The 19,452-nt window shown below is 35.9% G+C and overlaps 2 protein-coding genes across 6 annotated transcripts in view; one reads left to right on the top strand and one right to left on the bottom strand.

Annotated features, from left to right (window-relative positions):
- Nucleotides 1–5,705: 5,705 nt before the first annotated feature.
- LOC114519173 (cadherin-related tumor suppressor-like) lies at nucleotides 5,706–15,925 on the top strand. The gene is made up of 17 exons (XM_028539256.1): nucleotides 5,706–5,779; nucleotides 6,459–6,571; nucleotides 6,919–7,188; nucleotides 7,475–7,615; nucleotides 7,908–8,946; nucleotides 9,287–9,348; nucleotides 9,740–9,993; nucleotides 10,307–10,658; nucleotides 10,782–11,019; nucleotides 11,502–11,779; nucleotides 12,728–12,950; nucleotides 13,102–13,190; nucleotides 13,273–13,414; nucleotides 13,721–13,840; nucleotides 14,159–14,211; nucleotides 14,934–15,077; nucleotides 15,329–15,925. Exons 2-17 carry the CDS (start codon nucleotides 6,466–6,468, stop codon nucleotides 15,397–15,399), a joined length of 3,582 nt encoding a protein of 1,193 aa, XP_028395057.1. The 5' UTR covers nucleotides 5,706–5,779; nucleotides 6,459–6,465; the 3' UTR covers nucleotides 15,400–15,925.
- Nucleotides 15,926–17,759: 1,834 nt separating this feature from the next.
- LOC114518954 overlaps nucleotides 17,760–19,452 on the bottom strand; it is a 24,088-nt gene continuing 22,395 nt past the window's right edge. For all 5 annotated transcript variants that reach the window (XM_028539000.1, XM_028539002.1, XM_028539003.1 and 2 more), the window contains 2 exons: nucleotides 18,878–19,430; nucleotides 17,760–18,444 (listed from right to left, as the gene is read on the bottom strand). In XM_028539000.1, the coding sequence (XP_028394801.1) occupies nucleotides 18,249–18,444; nucleotides 18,878–19,430 (749 nt within the window). In that variant the 3' untranslated portion in view covers nucleotides 17,760–18,248. The remainder of the gene's footprint in view (nucleotides 18,445–18,877; nucleotides 19,431–19,452) is intronic.

The raw sequence follows: 19,452 nt of genomic DNA, 5'->3' as shown, positions 1-19,452 counted from the left end.
GTTATTTATTCAAAACTGAGAAAGTGTAAATATCTTCCAACCACAGTTCAGCTGGACACCTGCTACAAGTGAGATCTTCACGAATATGTGAAAATACATAAGTTACAATATTATGGGTTTGTTTGAACAAAATATCCTCATAAACAAACACAGCATGCAGCAGAATCTGATGTGTTAAAAATTTAAACTAAAAGGAATAAGGTGTAACGTTAAGGTATGTGATAATTTCCAGTTAACAATATATATATTTAGAATAAGAATTGCCTTTGCTTAGAGCTTGGTATCATTTATGTTAGTTGCGAGTTGAAGTTATGTATTCTTATCAGCACTGACACGTCTTGAAATGCAATCTACTGCATTGTTCTTGATATAACTAATAGGTAAATCATAATGCTGTTTATCTACATGGCTCCATTTATATGATAGAAACCACCAGAAAAACAAATATAACAAATATATATATATATTCGTAGTGAGTTGTATCTGTAGATAAAGTTGTGTCTTGTGAAAAAGTATCAACCAATTATAGCAATATATCATATATAGGTCAGGGACTTAAATAAACTTTAAAAAAAAATATTAAAATTCTTAAGTTCCTAGCAAATTCTAGCACGCGTATTATGTTACTTGCCATGCACTAGGCTATTATGTGAAACTTGTGTCTGTAGTGATAAGCATGAAGAGGTTAGCTATACGACTTTAGTCCTGCATATATACATTATATAACAGTATGCTGTGACGAACGACCTTCGGTTGAAACAAACGAAATGTTACGTTCTGGTTCTTTCTATCATAGAATCAATGTTATACAACGAAAACGTTACATAAATGAACGTATAGTAGATAAAGACGATAGTATGGTTACCCGATATGCATAGTTTCCTCGTGTTTCCTATACTGTAGGAATTTGTATTACATCCGTTTTCTATTGCGTACTTGTTTAGTAAGATGATGAAAATACTGTTGCCTCGTCTATCTTTAATTATTAGCTCTCGGACAAGGAACAAAAATAATGACAAAGCAAAATTTTGCATTTTTTAAAGAATTACTACGACGTCTATTCATGCATACCAACTAGGATAATTATTATAAGTAATTTAAGTCGAACTTCTATTTAAAACATGTTCCCATAAATTTTCACACCAAGTATGTAGAGTTCAGTATAGTATATTACCTTCGGGAAATTTACATGGCTGATGTAAAGATATTTAAAAATTGTTATATATCTATAGGACAAAGGGAAACTTGCGCACTTTATATGCAGTTAACCGTTAAAAAAATTATGGTCAGACCTATAACATGTGTAAAGGTCGTGTCTGACATGCATCAGTGGGAGCCATCAGTTGAGTCAAACGTTCAAAACAAATATATATATATATTCGTAGTGAGTTGTATCTGTAGATAAAGTTGTGTCTTGTGAAAAAGTATCAACCAATTATAGCAATATATCATATATAGGTCAGGGACTTCGAGGATGCTATATATACATTGATAGCTATATACTTTTATTGATTAATCAAATTTCAGTCAAAAACCAAAAAACAAAGAAAATGTGAAAGACCTGTCGTTTCACTCAACCAGCAAATCTCATTAATATTTCCCCGCCAATTAACGCTGTCTCTAGCAAGCAGATTAAGGAAGAACGACTATATTATATACAGCCATTCCAAGTAAAATTAGATTTACTATATCACAATATCTCTACGGATTGTATTGCCGGATTTTTACCAACTAGCTATATATATCTCGTCAAACTTTGTCGCCATTATTACTGATCTTCCAAATGCGTCTGCATGATGTAAATAAAAAAGTTTGCATGCATTTCAAAATATTACCTGGTTTGTGGTTCTCCACAGCAAAGATACCGAAATCCTGGAACATGTAATATTGAAATAAACAAAAGAAGAAGCGCCGAGTTCATTATGCACGATCTTTGAGTATTCTTTATGTTACATTAATATCTGTATTCAAAATAGCCATGCAACTATACCATACGTATGGCCGATAATTCAATTCCATTTCGTGGCGGTGAATATATATATATATACAGTATGTCGTCCAGTTTTTGGACACAAATTATTTTTTTCGTTATTCTTCGCCTTTAAATATCGTTCGATTGTTCAAAATTTCAAGATTTGTTTCCATGCATATTTGTTTCGAAAGTTATGTTAAAAGAAAATACGCACAGCTTCGTTATTTTTCTTGCGATTTATGAAAATCATTTGTCAAAATCAATCGACTGTGTTTTACATTCATTTTCAATCATTCAGTCACTGAGCTATATTAAAATTCCTGGAGGAAGTGCTCATCATTTTTCAGTAACTTCGCCGCCATATTTTTTACATTCACTTTCAATCACTCAGATTCATATTCATACCGAGATTTGAATATGACGTACGTTTAAGGTAAAGTGGTCGCTTCAATGTCATATCTAAATCTCTCCTGAGGCGCGAGTCGAATGAAAACCTCTTAACATTTTGAAGAATTTTGTAGTTAAGTAATTCTGTACGATTAGTTTGACTCTGTTTGAGAAAGGCGAGCTTGAAACAGATTAAAAAGTCACAGACACATGCAATTTTCCAGCATACAACACGCATCCAATATTCAGGACCTTCAGCATTATCATTGGGGGAAACCTTGCAGTGACTGCTGAAGCTTTCCTTGGCTAATTGGAAAATTACTCGAAAATAATTGACAAATATGGAAAAAATTGGTGTTTCAGATTATAACAATAAGGTGCAATAAAAAATTACGATCAATTAAGTAAATATATATCAATGGACAAATACAGGTTCCTTGTACAAATACAGCTTTAAAACAATATCAATTTCACACAAAGAGGTACAAGTTCACAAACGTAGTGTGTTCATTAAGTGGTCTACAGGACGCCTGCGTGCATCACAAAAAGACCACAGCATGCGCACCTTGTGATTCGTATTAAATTTATTCCTGTTGTTGCTATTACTTATTATCGGCATTATAGTGCGATGTTAACGTTGTTTATATGCCCCCTGAGGATTTTGTTGTTGCATTGATTTCAAGCCATTGTACCCTCTCCACATGCTTCGCCCTTTATCACTGATGGAATATTTTTCGGCTTGTAAATTGCTTCAGAGATTTCTCAACCGTCTGTCCCGTAAATGTTACCCAGTTTCCGGCTCAATTCAACCAAAGAGCGCTTTCTCGTTCAGATAACTTTAAAAGAACGATTTGAAAATCCAGCAATACGAAAAGTTCGTAAAGTGATGAAGCACAAAGACATCGATTTATGCCCAAAGATTAAAAAGTAGCAAAGGTAAACGGTTTATTTGTCTTATAACATAGCAGGAGAGTTCTTTAGTGGTCTGGGGTTTTTTAACTTATGTCGACAAGATTGATGCCTCTAATATTCACTTGAAGCAGTATTCATTGTTATTCATATGTATCACATGTGTGATATGATGGCCGAGAAACTATCGAGAGTAAATACAAAACCCTGAACTAAGAAACACGAAAAGAATTAATTGTTAGGGGAATATAATTTAGTCCATATATAGAAAGTCAATAGGCTAGCACGATAACTGATGGCTTCGCTTGGCTTGAAATACACCCCAGTAAAATATAATGATTGAAAAGGAAAGGTTCTTCCACTGAATCAAAAAAGTCGGAAAATATGTTTAAATTCTTTATCAAAGAGTTTAGACGTTCACAACATAAGCTAACTGTAGAGTATACCAACATACAATTAGACCCCATACACAGTGTACTTATATGCTCATTTCTGCATGGCTATATTGACGCGCGAAATATTGTCCAAGAGATATTTTTTAAAAATGCTCCAGTGAAAACATATGTTTCATTGCTTTGTTATTCAATACTTCCATTAGTTTTTTTACTGATTGTCTTCTCTGTCCATTAATTTTTTTACCGATTGTCTTCTCTGTTCATATTCCTTACTTATGTGCCTAATAAGTGTCACTTCAAGAATAAGATAATGTAAACTATATAAATATACCGCATGAAGAACCGCATATTTTTGGTTGAGAAATCTTCATGAAACCATTAACGTACGAGTATTCGCTAAACACTGACAGTCTGAAAAACCCTTTTTGTAATCCCCTGGCCCAAAAAATCTGGGAGGATTTCTCCATCTGGAGGATACCTTTTTGGAGTGATGACTGATGACTGATATTATGATCTGGAGTCAGTTCAATGTCTGGAGTAGTTTTTAAATTAGATGGCCAAGCGACTTTTTTCACTGCCGTTTTGGAGTGATGACTGATGACTGATATTATGATCTGGAGCTAGTAGTTTAATTAGATGGACTAGCGAGGAACTTCGACTTTTGTAGTTCAGAATCTGAAAAAAGCCTCTAAATATTGTTGCAGTTCTCGTTGACACTCAATATAACTGAACTATAAAGGAGAGACCTAAGAAAAGCTTCCATCAAATATATATTTTATTATTTTATATAAATAATAATGAATTTATTAGAATATAATTATGTAGCAACTGCTGGCATAGTATATATAGATAGCTTCATTTGTGGGCGACGAGTTTGTGAATTTATTTCTCGATTTATTCTATATAATCCCATGCCCCAACAAATGCCATTTAACAATAAGACGTTTCAATAATTTCATTTTGGATTATGCGACGCCAAACTGTCTTTAAACAACCCTAGAGCCCACCAAAATTTTAGTTCTTTCGTCTAGCTTGAAATTGCATCAGTAGATGTTTTAGCTAGGCCTTATAGTTGGCCAACTGACACTATTGCCGACTACTGTATTGATACCTAAGGCCAAGACAAATTAAGTATCAAGCATTATCAAATTTGTTCAAAATTAAATTGCAAAAACGAAGAAATATATGGCTTAGCGTCTCAAAAAATACGTTTGGAGCATATACGAATTCCTGGACATAATATTACGAAAAAAAACCAAAAATAGTTTCCCATCAAATTGGTGCTCTGATGAAAGTATAAGGTCGGTCTCAAAGAGAAATCGCTAGACTTGCTACCACCAGCTAAAGTATTATGTAAACAACATATATTAAACCATAATCTACGTTTGCAAATGTGTATATTCTTTAAGCGCTTTGTCGTTTTTGAGGAAGCCGACTAATGCATGCTTTTAGGTAATTATACATAAGGGACAATAGGACAAATATAAGAGTTGTATGAACACATAATATCTATTACAGATCAATGTCACTTTATCTCACTTCAGATCAGATAACCCTTGTGATTCACCAACACAATTTTCTTAAACAATTCACAATATTCATGGTCGGCGAGGCTTTGTTAAGGGAAAATTGATCAAAACTGACATATAGCTATAGAAAGAAAGATATTATGCCATTGCTAAAACACGTTTTTGGATAGTTTCCAAGTTCTCTTTTGTAGTGAATATATGTTATTTCTGTTTCAATGGCTTAAATATAAGATGAAAACAAAAAAAAGCGTATATTACACAGGACAGAAAATTAATACGAATTGGTTGATCTATATGCAGGGTTTAAAATTCAATAGCCGTATAATATTGTTCATCATGAGACTACAAATAGTACACAGAAGACTGCATTGTTCCCTCGAAGATTAAAAGTCGCGTTCTAAAGAAATCTTATCAAGCATAAGTCAAGTGGGTGGCAAAACTTTCGTTGAGCCAAATATATCAAGGCACCACCACCCAGGCTGATGGAATATGTTTTTCACTGGGAGGACGTGAGATAACGAAGGTGCTGTAAATGAGTTTCTCCGAGCAAACTGTTATATATCACAGACACATGGTTTAATAAGAAGGTATACTGAAGTTAAATTGAGGATAATAAACATTCTGCAGAAAAAGACAGTTCAGGATGCATGTTAAGTAATATTTGCCTAAGGATTTTTGATACCAGTATATAATCACTTTTAGAATTCGTTTTTACCAATAGAGCATTTAGTAAATATAAAAGGGCCATTCCTTTTATCAACACTATATATCAGACTTTTCCATAGTTGCATGAAATGCATGCAGAATAATTTACGTGGTATATGACCATATGTATCGACGAAGATGAATATCTAACTAGAGCTTGTTCACTAATTTTTGTCCCCGACGAAACACGACTTTATATATATACTTTACTATCTTGAGTAACTAGATTGTGGGATATTTTCTTTGTGGTAGGAGAAGTATATTGTCTTGAACACATTAGAAAAATGAGAACAAAGAGAAAAAGTATATTGATTCAGTCATTCACGGTGCTTAAATATATATGCATGGAATCTACATACACTATACCTTACAGTCTTTATAGTTATACTTAGTCTAGCAACAATCCGCGAGAGCTAATTGAAACGTATTACACGGTATATAGCTTGTTTCCCCACATCCTTTTGTTGTGCATATATATGGGAAAACAATATCTTTTACAAAAGTTTAATTGAAACCGTGCATGATATTTACTTTAGCTAATTAAACACAATTCTTCTCTAGATTTGCGATGGCATTCAACAAAGATGGCTACGTGAAGAATGCCAGTGCCACAGAGCGGCGTTGGTTTTTACTCGCTGTTGGTCTCTTTACTGTATTGTGCAACGTTAGCCAAGGTGAGAAAGCTAGACTCATCATCACTGCTATAAGGCACATTTCTGGCGAGTGTCACTGCGTGAATGTCTGATTTATTAAAGAATGCCCTATGACTATATGTCTAATGCTTTGTAGACATTTACAGATCTTACCCTGTCCATAACATATGTCCGACAATTCAGAAGCCATTCTTTAACCAGCAAGCTAAAGTATATTTAGCGCCATACATTGTTTCATTTTAGCCTCTGAAGTACGCTGTGGTATCTTAAAAATTAAAATATTTCATGCTCGTGTGGAATTTGATAAGCTAGAGGTGCAAAGTTTTTTCAACTTTAACCATTTATAAATATACATGTCTCTCTTTTAGCAAAGAGAACGGTGTGTGTACCACAGCCAATAAGACACGATGTCACAATTCTTGGCGAGTTAGAAGCGGGGAATTTCAAAAAATTGAGCAAAAAAGCAAAGGATATGAGTGATTGTCTTCGCAAAGCCTGCAACACTCAGCAAGGGAATATTGCTTATCTTTCTGGACAATTATGTTTCTCTGTTGCATGTTTCAAACTGGACTCATGCGAACTTCAACCAATTCAAAACTCTGGTACCAAAACTGCCGGGGCCCTTTATCGTATTATAGGTAAGGTCTTTCTAGGTTATGAATTAATAAGTCTAGATTATGGTCTAGACTAAATTATACCCACAAACACAAACTAGCAGTCTTGAATGTTTGGAATTATTCTAAAATTTTAAAACTGAAAATCCTGTAAATCCAACTAACAAATCTTGACCAACAATTTTTCAAACATCTTAACAAGAATTAATCAACTTTCATTGCTGCTTACTCATTTCATGATGAGAAATAAAAGTTTTCCACAATAAATCTCCACCTGTACTACTCATAATAAATTCACATCTTTCCATAGATGCCTATCCAGAATTCAATAGCCCTCGAACTGTGAACGTGCTTGAAAATGCCCCACTTTTACATCAAGTACTTCGCTTTGAAGTAACAGCGGAAAGCAGAACGGAAAGAGAAGAGATGATGAGCTATGAAATAGTTAGAGGTATTTTATTAAACCATGTTTTTTCAATCATTCAGTTTGGAATAGTGTTATTAGGATTTGGTTTCTGCTGCCACCCAGTATATCAGAATACCCTAGTATGTAGCATGTAAGGTCAGTAAGGATGCATCCTCGTTTTAATGCCGGGTATTCTCTTTGCCCAGACTTGTAAAGAGGGCACTTTCAACAATGGCATGTGTCTGACTTAACTTGTTCTCATTTAAGCCTGTTTCTAAGTACGCAACTAACAGTATATAACATTAACATGATTATCGACAATCAATTTCGTTCCCAGGCAATCTCGCTGGAACTTTCCTTGTCTATCCAAAAACTTCAAACTGGGGTTCCTTTATTCGTTTACACAAGAAACTTGATCGAGAGAACATAACTTCATATGGAGTGCAGATAAGAGCCACAAACTTGAAAGAAAATGTCAGCAGTTTGCTCAACGTAACCATTAATGTCCTGGATGCAAATGACAATCCTCCACAGTTCCTAAGATCCCTATTTGTATTTAGCGTATTTAGTAATATGTCTGTGGGTTCTGTGATTGGTCGTACGGTTGCTAAGGACAACGACACTGGTGCACAAACAAAACTGGAATACGCAATAAAGCAACCATCTAAACTTATTTCATATGACAAGAGAACCGGTGAAGTTAGACTCGAGGAAAAGCGAACTGTTGACACAGTTAACCAGTTCGATTTCGACATAACAGCTACAGATGGCCTCTTCTCGACAAAAGGCAGATTAAGAATCGTACTTTATCCAAATAACATCAATCGGCCTGTCTTCGAGAAAACATCGTACGAAGTTCGTCTTAACGGACAAGTAACGTTAGGGACGGAAGTTTTGCGAATAGTAGCGACCGATCCCGACTACGGAAAACTTGGTGAACTGACGTATGTAATTTTAAAAGGCGACGAGGATGATGTTTTCAGTATAGGTAAAGATGGTATTATCAGAACTACCTATCAAATTCCACTAGACAGGGAAATTTATAATCTGACAATTGGCGTACGTGACAACGGTTACCCAGAACTCTATGCGATTACGCCAGCCAATGTTGTCGTTTTATTGCAGTGGATACGTTTTAAGCAGGATATTTCTGAAACAAAAATTCCAGAGGATTTTAAGCTCCTGAACACGGTGTTTACTGCAAGTGCTTCTCTTTGGGTTGGCGGTATCCAAGTTATGGCTGGTCAGAGACAGAGAGCTACGCAAGGAATCAATTATTATTTAGATGGAGGATTCCGAAGATTTCAGATGGAAGAGACGTCTGGAGTGATTACATTACATGAAAAATTAGATTATGAAACCAACAAAGAGTACACGTATGTTGAAGTCATATATTTGACCACTAGTTTGCTAGTTTTCTTCTTTGGAGATCGCTACCTCACCAAGGCACTAACTCTCCCGACTAAGGCCCTCAGGTCGAAACGTCGAGAAGTGTTTTGTCTATTTTAGGCAGTTGTTATACCACATTTGATGCTATGTTGAATTTATATTTAAGATATATCTTAGTTAAATATGACAGCAATGTTCAGGACTGATCAGAGGAGGGGCAATTTACCCCGAACAACAGGAAACATTCCCCCCAAGTTGATTTTTCCCTTGGCACAATATTTCTCTGAATGACACATGTTCTTTCTCTTTCTCTGAATCTTTCAATAGATTAGTGCTCAAAGCTGAATATGAAAGTGCAGACTCAACATCCATTAAAACAGTCCTCTCAGGTAAGAACTGTTTGCTTCTATTTAGTTGGCGGGAGTTAATCATTAGAAACTTAGTCCAGCCAAACATTGCAATGCAAGAAGCAAGTTTCTAAGAGTTCTTCATTAAATTCAATATGTGCATGAAATCAAAGATGGTGTCGCGTGTATGAATTTTCATCCTTTAAAGTCTTCGTCAGATACAAATACTCTGATATAAAATACTTTGTATAAAATATTTTTTGAAATAACGTTGAAAAACACACATAAAACACTATTGTTTCTAACTGACACTTGTAGTGCCCCAGATCATCAGGTCCGTGTAATTAAGGTGGAAAATGTAGTTTGGTTTCCAAACCTCCCAGCTCTGCATTTTTATACTTTTGACAAGAATAATATCTTATTGCTTCTCTAGCAAGAGCAATTCTCGTTGTAAAAATAATCGACTTGAATGATAACGCCCCAAGATTCTCGAAACATTTATACACTCATGATATATGGAAATCATCAAGTATCAACTCTCCAATCCTCAAAATCAACGCTACTGACCTGGATGAAGGTTTAAACGGTCTCATTCACTTCGAAGTACTTTCTGGGAATTTTAACGAGACTTTCTCGTTTGAACCAGATGGTATGGTGTTTCAGAAAAAGTCATTGCTACATAACGAGGTGAGTTATAAAGCCTCATTAAGGCAAAGCTCATATTTGTGTCATAATATTTTATAGTTTATTGCAGGGAGGGAGTATTGTGAAAATTGTGCATTTATTACAACCAACTTCTCTGTCAATATTTAACTGAAAACAGTAATTCAGGATTTCTACAAAAGTTATAATTTCGCGACTTGAAAACAAATGTGCAGTTCTTGGAAACACTTCCTCGTTCGTAGAGCAGTGGCAAGCTTCTCCGTTCAATTACACGACTTCTCTCAACTACGTGATCTACGTTAGTTGAGTTTTATAGTGTGAATACTTTGTTTTTTAGCATTCGATCTTTAATATGACCGTTGTTGCATGGGATAGCGGTGAAGAACCTCGGAGATCACCCCGAAGTGCATCAGTAATCATAAGTGTTAAAGGGCACCTGCCTAGAGCACCTGCATTTGCCAGAGATTCCTACAATTTGCTGATATCAGAAAATGTGAACATTGGTATTCCTATTTATCAAGTGAATGCAAGCGTAGTAGACAATCGATGGAAGATAACGTATTGGTTTCGGAACTTGGACGTCAAGATGCCGTTTCGTGTAGACCCTAAAACCGGGTGGATATACACGACAAAAAAACTGGACCGGGAAGAAAAACCTGTGTATGACCTTACATACATGGCAATTGCAGGTATCGATAAGAGAGTTTCATGTTATTCTGAGATTAGTTTACTACTATAAATAAGCTTCATTCTTATGGATATCAATTTTTTTGCTAAATAGATTTATACAACAATTTCATGGTTGTTTCTAGACTTAGATGATCAGTCATCTCTGATAACGAAGGTGAATGTGACCATCAGACTTGGAGATGAAAACGACAATATACCGACATTTCCTTGCTCTTACTACTCGACCGTGGTAACGTCACTAGGACTGGGAATGAGCGTGATGACTGTTCAGGCAATAGACAACGATCAAGGAGAGAATGGCAGAATTGAATATCTTATAATCAAAATATCTGATCACCAATACTTTTCTATTGATAGCAGGTAGTTTTCAGTATATAGCACTAAAATTTTATTTGGGCTAAACTCTGTCTTAACACATTGTCATGAAAAGATGACTATGATTTGTCGGCAAAACGTTGCATTATTACAACCTTAACAACCTTACTTGGTTAACCACAATTACCACGCTGGCATTGAAAACGTATATGGGAAAGTACTCTGGTTTTCGTATGAAATTTGGCCGGCTTTTATATACTTCACTGACTATTTGTATTTCACCGACTTTATTAAAGTACTTTTGTATACAAAGCAAATTAATTTTTTTGTTTTATTATTTCGCAAGTTTCTCACGTCGCGATCGGCATGCTATAGACGGATTCTAAGTTCGCTAATATTAAAAATGAAGGGCTTATTTACCGCTCAAGACTTTCCAAACAAATGATTAACTCATACCCGCCCCATTAGGTAGTATCGTTCCAAATCAACAGTAATAATTTAACCCATATTTTCATTTACTTTATAAGGAGCGGTGAAATTACAACAATACGGCCCTTACCGACAACATCCTTGCTCGCTCTGAAGATTTTCGTTTCCGCTAAAGATCATGGAAATCCGGAACGAAGATCATCCCTTAACCCCGTTCCAGTGTTTGTTATTATTGGTAGAGTATTTGCAATCCAGGTCGAGACGTTGAGACGAACTACGACAACAATCACGCTGAGGTTCACCATGCTTAATGTTAGTTTGGCGGATATCAGTCATATTGGCGTGGTTGTTCAAGCAATTGAGAGCATTGCTGATTGTAAGTAATTGCCTTGCATTATCAATTCTTCGTGAGTAGCTTTGCCTGTTGCTCTACATGCCTTGATCGGATACTAATCCTCAGTTTCGCCGTTACAACTAAAGTATTTTATCTTTGAAATAACGTTTGACCATTGCTACTTCAAGATCTGCTTCGCGGCATGGTTATTGAGTGAAATGGTTTGGGATTTCGACGACAGTACTCATTAACTATATTTATGAATAGATTTATGCAAAAATTTAGCTGTTTATTGTCTCGCTCGCGTTTTCTTTTCTTTCCCAAATAACCAATACAGAAAGGGATTGGCCAATACACAGTGTCAACAGTCGAACGATTCAAATTGAATGAATTTAAAGAAATTCACTGATTTTGCCAAGAACATGCACAATACATGCATGAATACACGCATGCACAAAACGTGAACTACACTTTCAAGGAGCCGGTTCTTCACCATCTTAAGACTAATTTCCACTCAGGAAAACTCTCCTTTGGATCGGAACGGACAGGAAAAATTCCTTTGTCGGTGAGTTCTGAGGCGGCGTTTATACAAAGGAAACTTTCCTGTCCTGTCCTCAGTCCTATCCTGTCCGATCCAAAGGAGAATTTTCCTGAGTGGAAACTAGCCTTTACTTTCTTACTTGATCAATTAACTACGTATGATTATTCCTAACTGGAAAATGCCCCAGGAGGGATTTTAATCCCGTCAGGTGGGATTGAACGAATCGTGGTTCATAATAACGTCAAACGCGGAAAGTCTGATGTTACACGAAGTTTGATTGGCTCTGATGTTACACGAAGTTTGATTGGCTCGATAGTTTTGTGGAGCCAATCAAATTTCGTGTAACATCAAATTTTCCGCGTTTGACGTCATTATGAAATAGGTCTATTGCTGTCAACTCCTCAAAAAAATGCAAGCTTGTATGAGTAAGGCTTGCAATATCTTTTTAGATGGCGAAGTGACGAAGCGCGATATAGTATCATGGCACTATGTTCACACTGCACAAAACAACGCTGCTTACGCACAGCGGTATCTAACAGGAAATGTCACGTGCACAGATGAAATAAGAGACAAGAAATCGTTTGATTTCACGGTGGGCTCTGATGGCGATGCGTGTACTTCAAATAAGGAGAAGTTTTGTAATGGAAAACTAGAATCAAAGAAGGCATACAGGTGAGACTTTGGATAGCGAGTGGTTGAGTTTTGTGGATTTTCATTTTCCATAATATTTTAGCGCATAGTAAATATATATGCACAGTGCAGTTATGATTATCCCATCCAGTCTCAGATCCCTCCCAGAGTCTCATTAAATCATTTCGCATAGATTTCAACTGGTCGCATATTTCAACAATGAAACATCTCCTGAAAATTTCACCAGTATCGAAAGCAATATAACATTGCAGCATGAAACAGGTGAGTGGCATACTCTGTGTGTTAGGCTTGCAACAATGCAAGCAGTAGTTCAACCTATGATTAATTTATTATTTATTTAAAGGCGCTAAAAATGCAAGACAGACGGCAGGTTTTCGCAGTTGGCATTATGACATCATTGTTATTGTGATTGGTGTTTTTGTGGGTATAATTATTCTGGCCACTATTGCCAGAGCGATCATGCTCTATCGTCGAGACCAGTTTAGGTAAGCGGTTTGTGGAAATTGACTGTTAAACATGAAGTTTAGGGTCCTGAGGCGTGCTGGCGCCCCACAAAAACATCGCATAGGTTCCATGGGCCCACCACTGAATCTTCCCTACCGAAAATAATCGATCATAAACTGTACGACTTTCATAAGAAGGTTACTCTTCTTTTGTCAGCTGGAATAATTACACTGACAAGTTCTTTTGCACCGACGAGTAAAATCCCTTAACATAAGACTTTAAACGAGAGACAACTATATTCTTAATATTCTTGCTATTGCAAAATAATAATAAATTTGCATATTTAGGATGAAAAGCGACGAAGCGAAAGGTGGTATATCATATCCACTGAGTAATCCTCGTTACAGAAGATCAGGCACACCACGAAGTTCAAGATCAACCATGGCTATGTCATTCACAGAGCTAAGGTTTGCAAGGAGAAGTTTTATGCTAGAATAAATCTCCATAAGCAAAGGCTTTTTCATAGAGGGTGTGGATGCATTTAGGGTTAGCATTAGAGGAAGGAAGGGCGATAAGATTTTACTCGTTTTTTTGGACAGTTTTATTACTGGGATAAAGTTTCGGACTAGAGGTGGGATTAAGACAGGTCGTTTTGACATTCAAGCATTGGAAACATAGAAATTTAGGAAACTATAGATCACTATAGTTAACGAGGACAATCGTGCAACAGAATGACGTCACCGCGGTTATAAATCTTAATCTAATCTTTTCATTCTTAAATGTAGTAAATCCAGAAAACTCGATAAAAAGATGGATAAAATGAGCCCATGTGATACAGGTAAGAACATGATAGTGTACAACTAGGGTCAGTTGTATCATGGTTGTATAAAAGACTAGTTAACTTTTAACTGTAGTTAAGGATAGAATTGGCCAATCAGAGTCGTGTATCTTAGTAGTTAGGGTTTAACTATGCAAAATGTATAGTATTTCATTTCTTGTTTTTAAACATAAATTAAAACCATAATTGAAAATTTTAAAAAAATTTACGATCAGCGAGCCTGCCTAGGTTTTTCTAAAACACTGACCATCAAAAATTCAACTGAAGAATTACCTCAAATTTTAGGCTTCGTAAATTAACTGTGATTTAATACATCTAACCATAGACATAGTCCTTAAACGTTATCAATAGAGATATAACTATAATTGTTAAACATTAACTGAAGCTATCAAATACTGCCTTTATGAACTAGGAAAAAGATTACAATAAATAGGCAGAATTAAACTGCTAGCTAATAGTTTAAACTAATTCAGTATCATTCCGTCCTCCTAATTTGCCATGGATAACTCAAGAAACCCTTAATAAAAGCAATATAAACACGAACGTTAGTCAAAATAAACGTTGGTCTCATAATATGAACAAAGTGGAGAGAAACGTGGTGTAAATTAGATTGGTTTTTTAAACATTTTGACATAAACCCCGAATTTAACGTAGTTTTTAACGTATAGTTTTCAAGGTATATTTTTAAACGGAAATTAATTCATAATCTATCCTAATATTAGAACGGCTTCCCATGACCGAAGGAGAGGGTATATCGCGTGATTCTGGCTGTGGTGTGTCAGTCAAATCGTCAAACTCTGATATACATCACAGGGGAAGAACTGCTGTACGCAAGGCATTTTTTTCATTTGGAAAAAACAAAAAAGGTGGACGATTTAAAAATTAAAAGTATAAAGTATTAAATAATAAAATACTCATTTAAATAAGCGACTTCCTCTAAACAGAGCAATAAATTTGTACCGTTGTAGGCTAAATTAAACTAAGCTACATTTAATATTTAATTATTCATATTCATGCTGGACCATGCGATGCATTGCAAGTTTGAAAGGACTTTCAGGAGCAAAATCACCTAGATGGCCATGAGTAGATAAATAAGTAGTGGTGTCCTTTTGTTTAGATGAAGAACAACAAGATGAGGTGGAAGAAGATGGTTCCGATAAAGAGATGGAGACAGAAATAAACACCTAACTACAGAGGAAGTAGCTAGTGTTGATACGAGCGTGATTGCATCGTGAGGTACATGCTGGAACTGTGATTCTGATCTTACGGTTGACGCCAGTGAAACTGATCACCCCTTGGTTTAAAGAATAGCATAATAGCCTAAACTACATCGATCATCCATGTTCATGTACTGGGAATATTAGCTCTAAGCAAGTTGTTGATAGCCAACACCAAAAATTGATATATGATGTCTAGTCGGAAGTCGAGACACTATATTAACTTATTGTAAAGATACATAGAGACAAGATATATACACAATATATATAGTATAGATTAATGTTTGTGAATATAAGGTAAAGTACATACAACTTTATCGCTCGTAAAGTGATTGGTATGCAAACCCAATTGGTTTTATATGCAAACTGAAATATATATTTGGTAGATATTATTGAGGTAAGACGTCAGCCATGCTACACTAGACAATAAATATGGGCTTGAATAAATATGTATTATATACGGCAATAATGATCTCTGAAGGTTTAAATCAAATAAATAGCATCACAATTAATGCATGAAGTTCGTTATGCTTTTGACTAAAAACGTGTTTCTTAATATTGAGTGACTGCAAACTTTGTGATTTGTTATCTGCAAAACTTCCGTCCCTTATAACCATGGTCACGATTGACTGTTATTGTAAAAAAGGAATTCAAATTGCAGTTTTTCTTTTCTTTTCTTTTTTGGACCAGGAACTGGTCCCTTATCGCTGTTAATATTCTTCTTCCTTCCTCTTCTTCTTCTTCTTCTTCATCGATTGACGGTTTTCGACTTTTTATTTTTTACTTTTTACTTTGGAAGCAAGTTACAAGCACGTTTTTCAGTAAACGCAAACAATTATAAAGACATTGTCTTCTCTATTGTTGTAAATACTAAATACAATCATGCACATTTAGGCTATGTTCACGCACGGTAACGTTTTCGAGCGTTCTCGCATTCGTTTTTATGACAAAACGGTTTCAAACACCGTCAATATACAGCTAATTCAACATATTGAGCAAATTTTTCCTTGGATCGCGTGGACATGGCGTCTAAGTAAAAGAGGAGACAAAAACAAATTTGAGAGCGCTCGAAAACGACGTTCATTTGCACATAGCCTTAGTGTAAGGCTTCTCAAGAATATGAACGACTAATCTTTTGTTTATCAAGTCATAATCTTGAAGCTCTTGATTTGCGCAAGATAAGAACTTGGTCACACAGTTCCTGGTCCACTATAGTACAGTTCTTGACAATTGTGGCTAGATAATTGCTGACGTGTCCTTAAAATCCTTAATCCTTAATATGTCCTTAAAATCATCTAACGGCGTGTTGCACCAGGGAATGGGAGGGCATAAAATGTCAGGACTCATGCAGGCTCTTGTCTTGTCAAAACATTTTGGACATTTCATTCACAACGAACGGCAAACCTTGACATATATTATGCCAAGTCCTGGTCAGTCTCTTTGTCGAGCCTGGTTGGACTGTTGACGTTGGGCAAGATACCGTGAGAAAAATATCTTTCACAAAGGATTTTTTATCATTTAAGACAGACATGTACGCTTGTGTTCGTCCCTGACTGTCTGGTAAAGGATAGAAAATAAAGTATTTCCGAATAAAACGAGAAATAGCTTGAGTAGAGGACCACGTTCGGGTGCATAGTTTGATAGTCTTTTCTAGATTGCATCTGATTGCCACGTTGGTTTTCATTGTCGGTGAACAGTTTGCGGAACGTTTTGTCCTCTTGTCGCTTAAGAATGTTTTCAAAAGCACTATTAGTCTATTATTATGACGGCTGAGATTCAATAATCAAGTATCATGGACAAGTGCTTCCGAGATCGCAGCAATATACGTAGATTCAATATTCTCCCACGACAGGTCGCAGGAAAGAGTCCAGTGAAACAGTGTAATATGTATATTCTATGATTCTCCACAAATTCAAATTCGAGACTAGCTTTATTTATCAGTCTGTATATCTACCACCGATAAGCTTCTATTTGATGATACTGAGTAAGACCGCTCAACTGAATTGCAATTGCTAATTTGCACGTTATATATTCAAACTGTTCTTCCTTCCTAGAAATTTATTTACTGCTATATAATAATAGGCGTTCAGTAATTGTCTGTCAACTTGCATGGAAGCCTGTTTGAAATGCGACTAGGGCGAAGTTGTAATCATAACTATCACTGCCGGAATAGATTCTTAAACGCAAAGATAAATCATAGACATAGTGGAAACACCATAATGAAGCACTAAAGAACAATATATCAGTGGCACTAAAACCTACAGTCGTGACAACAAAGATTACTCATCTTTTTAACAACTGGAGAAACAGTTTATGTAATAACGAATATCCTTAAACACTTCAACTATATACATTAATGTTAAATTCTATTTACGACTACGATTTAAATACTTAGTATTGTCACTAATATTCTACTCCCAAATTACTTATCAAAAATTAAATACTGTACTCTACACCATAGTGACCATACTGTCTGTACAAATCAACAAATGTTCGCCTCGCGAAAATTGTGGATCTTATCCATTATTGTTATACTAATGCCATAGAAGAGGCAACTTCATATTCCAATGTCATCGTTTCTAAAAGTCCCAGTTGGCCCGCCTCGCCTTAATATAATTATTATTACCTTGAATCAGACAGTGATATATTGGCACTGCTTTCAAATTCGTAGGTGCATGGATGGATGGCATGACTGGACCTAATTGATCAAATCATAGGCTGTGTGAACGAAAACAGGAACTCCTCTGAATCTACTTCAATTGTATATGCTAATATAAAACATATTTCAGCCATTTACTAAATTGGTTCTATAACTATATATTATTCACTGGCAGAATCAGATTTATCAATTGATGCCATCAAAGCGGTTTGGTATTCTTGAAAAAAACGGTCAAACAGGGTAAGATGATTCTTAAGATTTACTGTTCCAAATGTATGCGATGCCAATTCAAATCTATGCATCTCTTCCTGGTCTTTTTCGGACTGAAGAAGATCAAAAACCTCTTTCAACATCGACCTGTAATCATAGTGAAAATTTGCTATATATTTTACCGTTGCGAAGTGAACATCTAAAATATAAGTTGAGCAAAATATATTCCTGTATTCGTTTATAGTATATTCCTCTTCCTGCATAGACACTCTTTGCAATTAAAGCCCGTGGAGTTCGATATAGTTAAATCAGAGTGAAAAATGGGAAGCGATCTTCAGTCACCTTTTATTGGTTGATGTGAACAAGTGACTAGTTACGAATGCTCTAATGTAAAAGAGCTCTTATTTGAACATTCGTAACTAATTCACTTGTTCACATCTATCAAAAGAAGAAAATCCCATCTAAAATCGCAACAAAAATTGCAAGTATAAACGAGCCTATATATGCAAAGCTAGCCTACTTAACAGACTAAATTACCTCATCGCTATTACATGACGTGCTCATGTTACAAATTCCTTACCTTGTTGTTTCAATATTCTTCATCTTTTCCTCTATTTTGCTCTTCATTTTCTCTTGTTTGTTCCCATCTTCTTCGTCTTTCTCCACGCCGTCTCTCAAGCTCTCAGTAGCGACTTCAGCCAACATCTTATCAGGAAAATAATTCATATTCATCCTCAGGATTCCATCCCCTAGAACTCTGGCTTCGTTCTCGCACATTTTGGACATAATAGTGGGTCGTGAAGCACGATTTGCAGACACGATCTTGTACTTATCCAGCAGACTGCGTCCAGAACTTTTCGAGTGCCTTACATAGGCCACGAGGTCGACACGTGTCAGATACTCTGGCGCACCACATCGCCTTTTCAGTTCGCCATATGTAATACCGTAACGCGTCTCCCGGCTGGATGGCAGACTCAGAAGGCCATTTATGTGAGCAACCTGGTGATCTTCAGGAGTGTTTTGAAATGTTTCTGCAAAATCTGAAATATATTTTCCCGAGCTTAAGTTGTCTCCATCTGTCTCGCTATTTCCACTATCAATCGACTCTCGTCGTTCTGCGGGAGAAGGTTCATCTGAAAATAAGCAACATAACGT

The sequence above is a fragment of the Dendronephthya gigantea genome, unplaced genomic scaffold (genome assembly GCF_004324835.1).
Source record: "Dendronephthya gigantea isolate DGI-Jeju-01 unplaced genomic scaffold, DenGig_1.0 000012F, whole genome shotgun sequence".
NCBI lineage: Eukaryota > Metazoa > Cnidaria > Anthozoa > Malacalcyonacea > Nephtheidae > Dendronephthya > Dendronephthya gigantea.
Note: the sequence above shows the minus strand (reverse complement) of the source record. Positions and strands in the feature narration are given on the sequence as shown.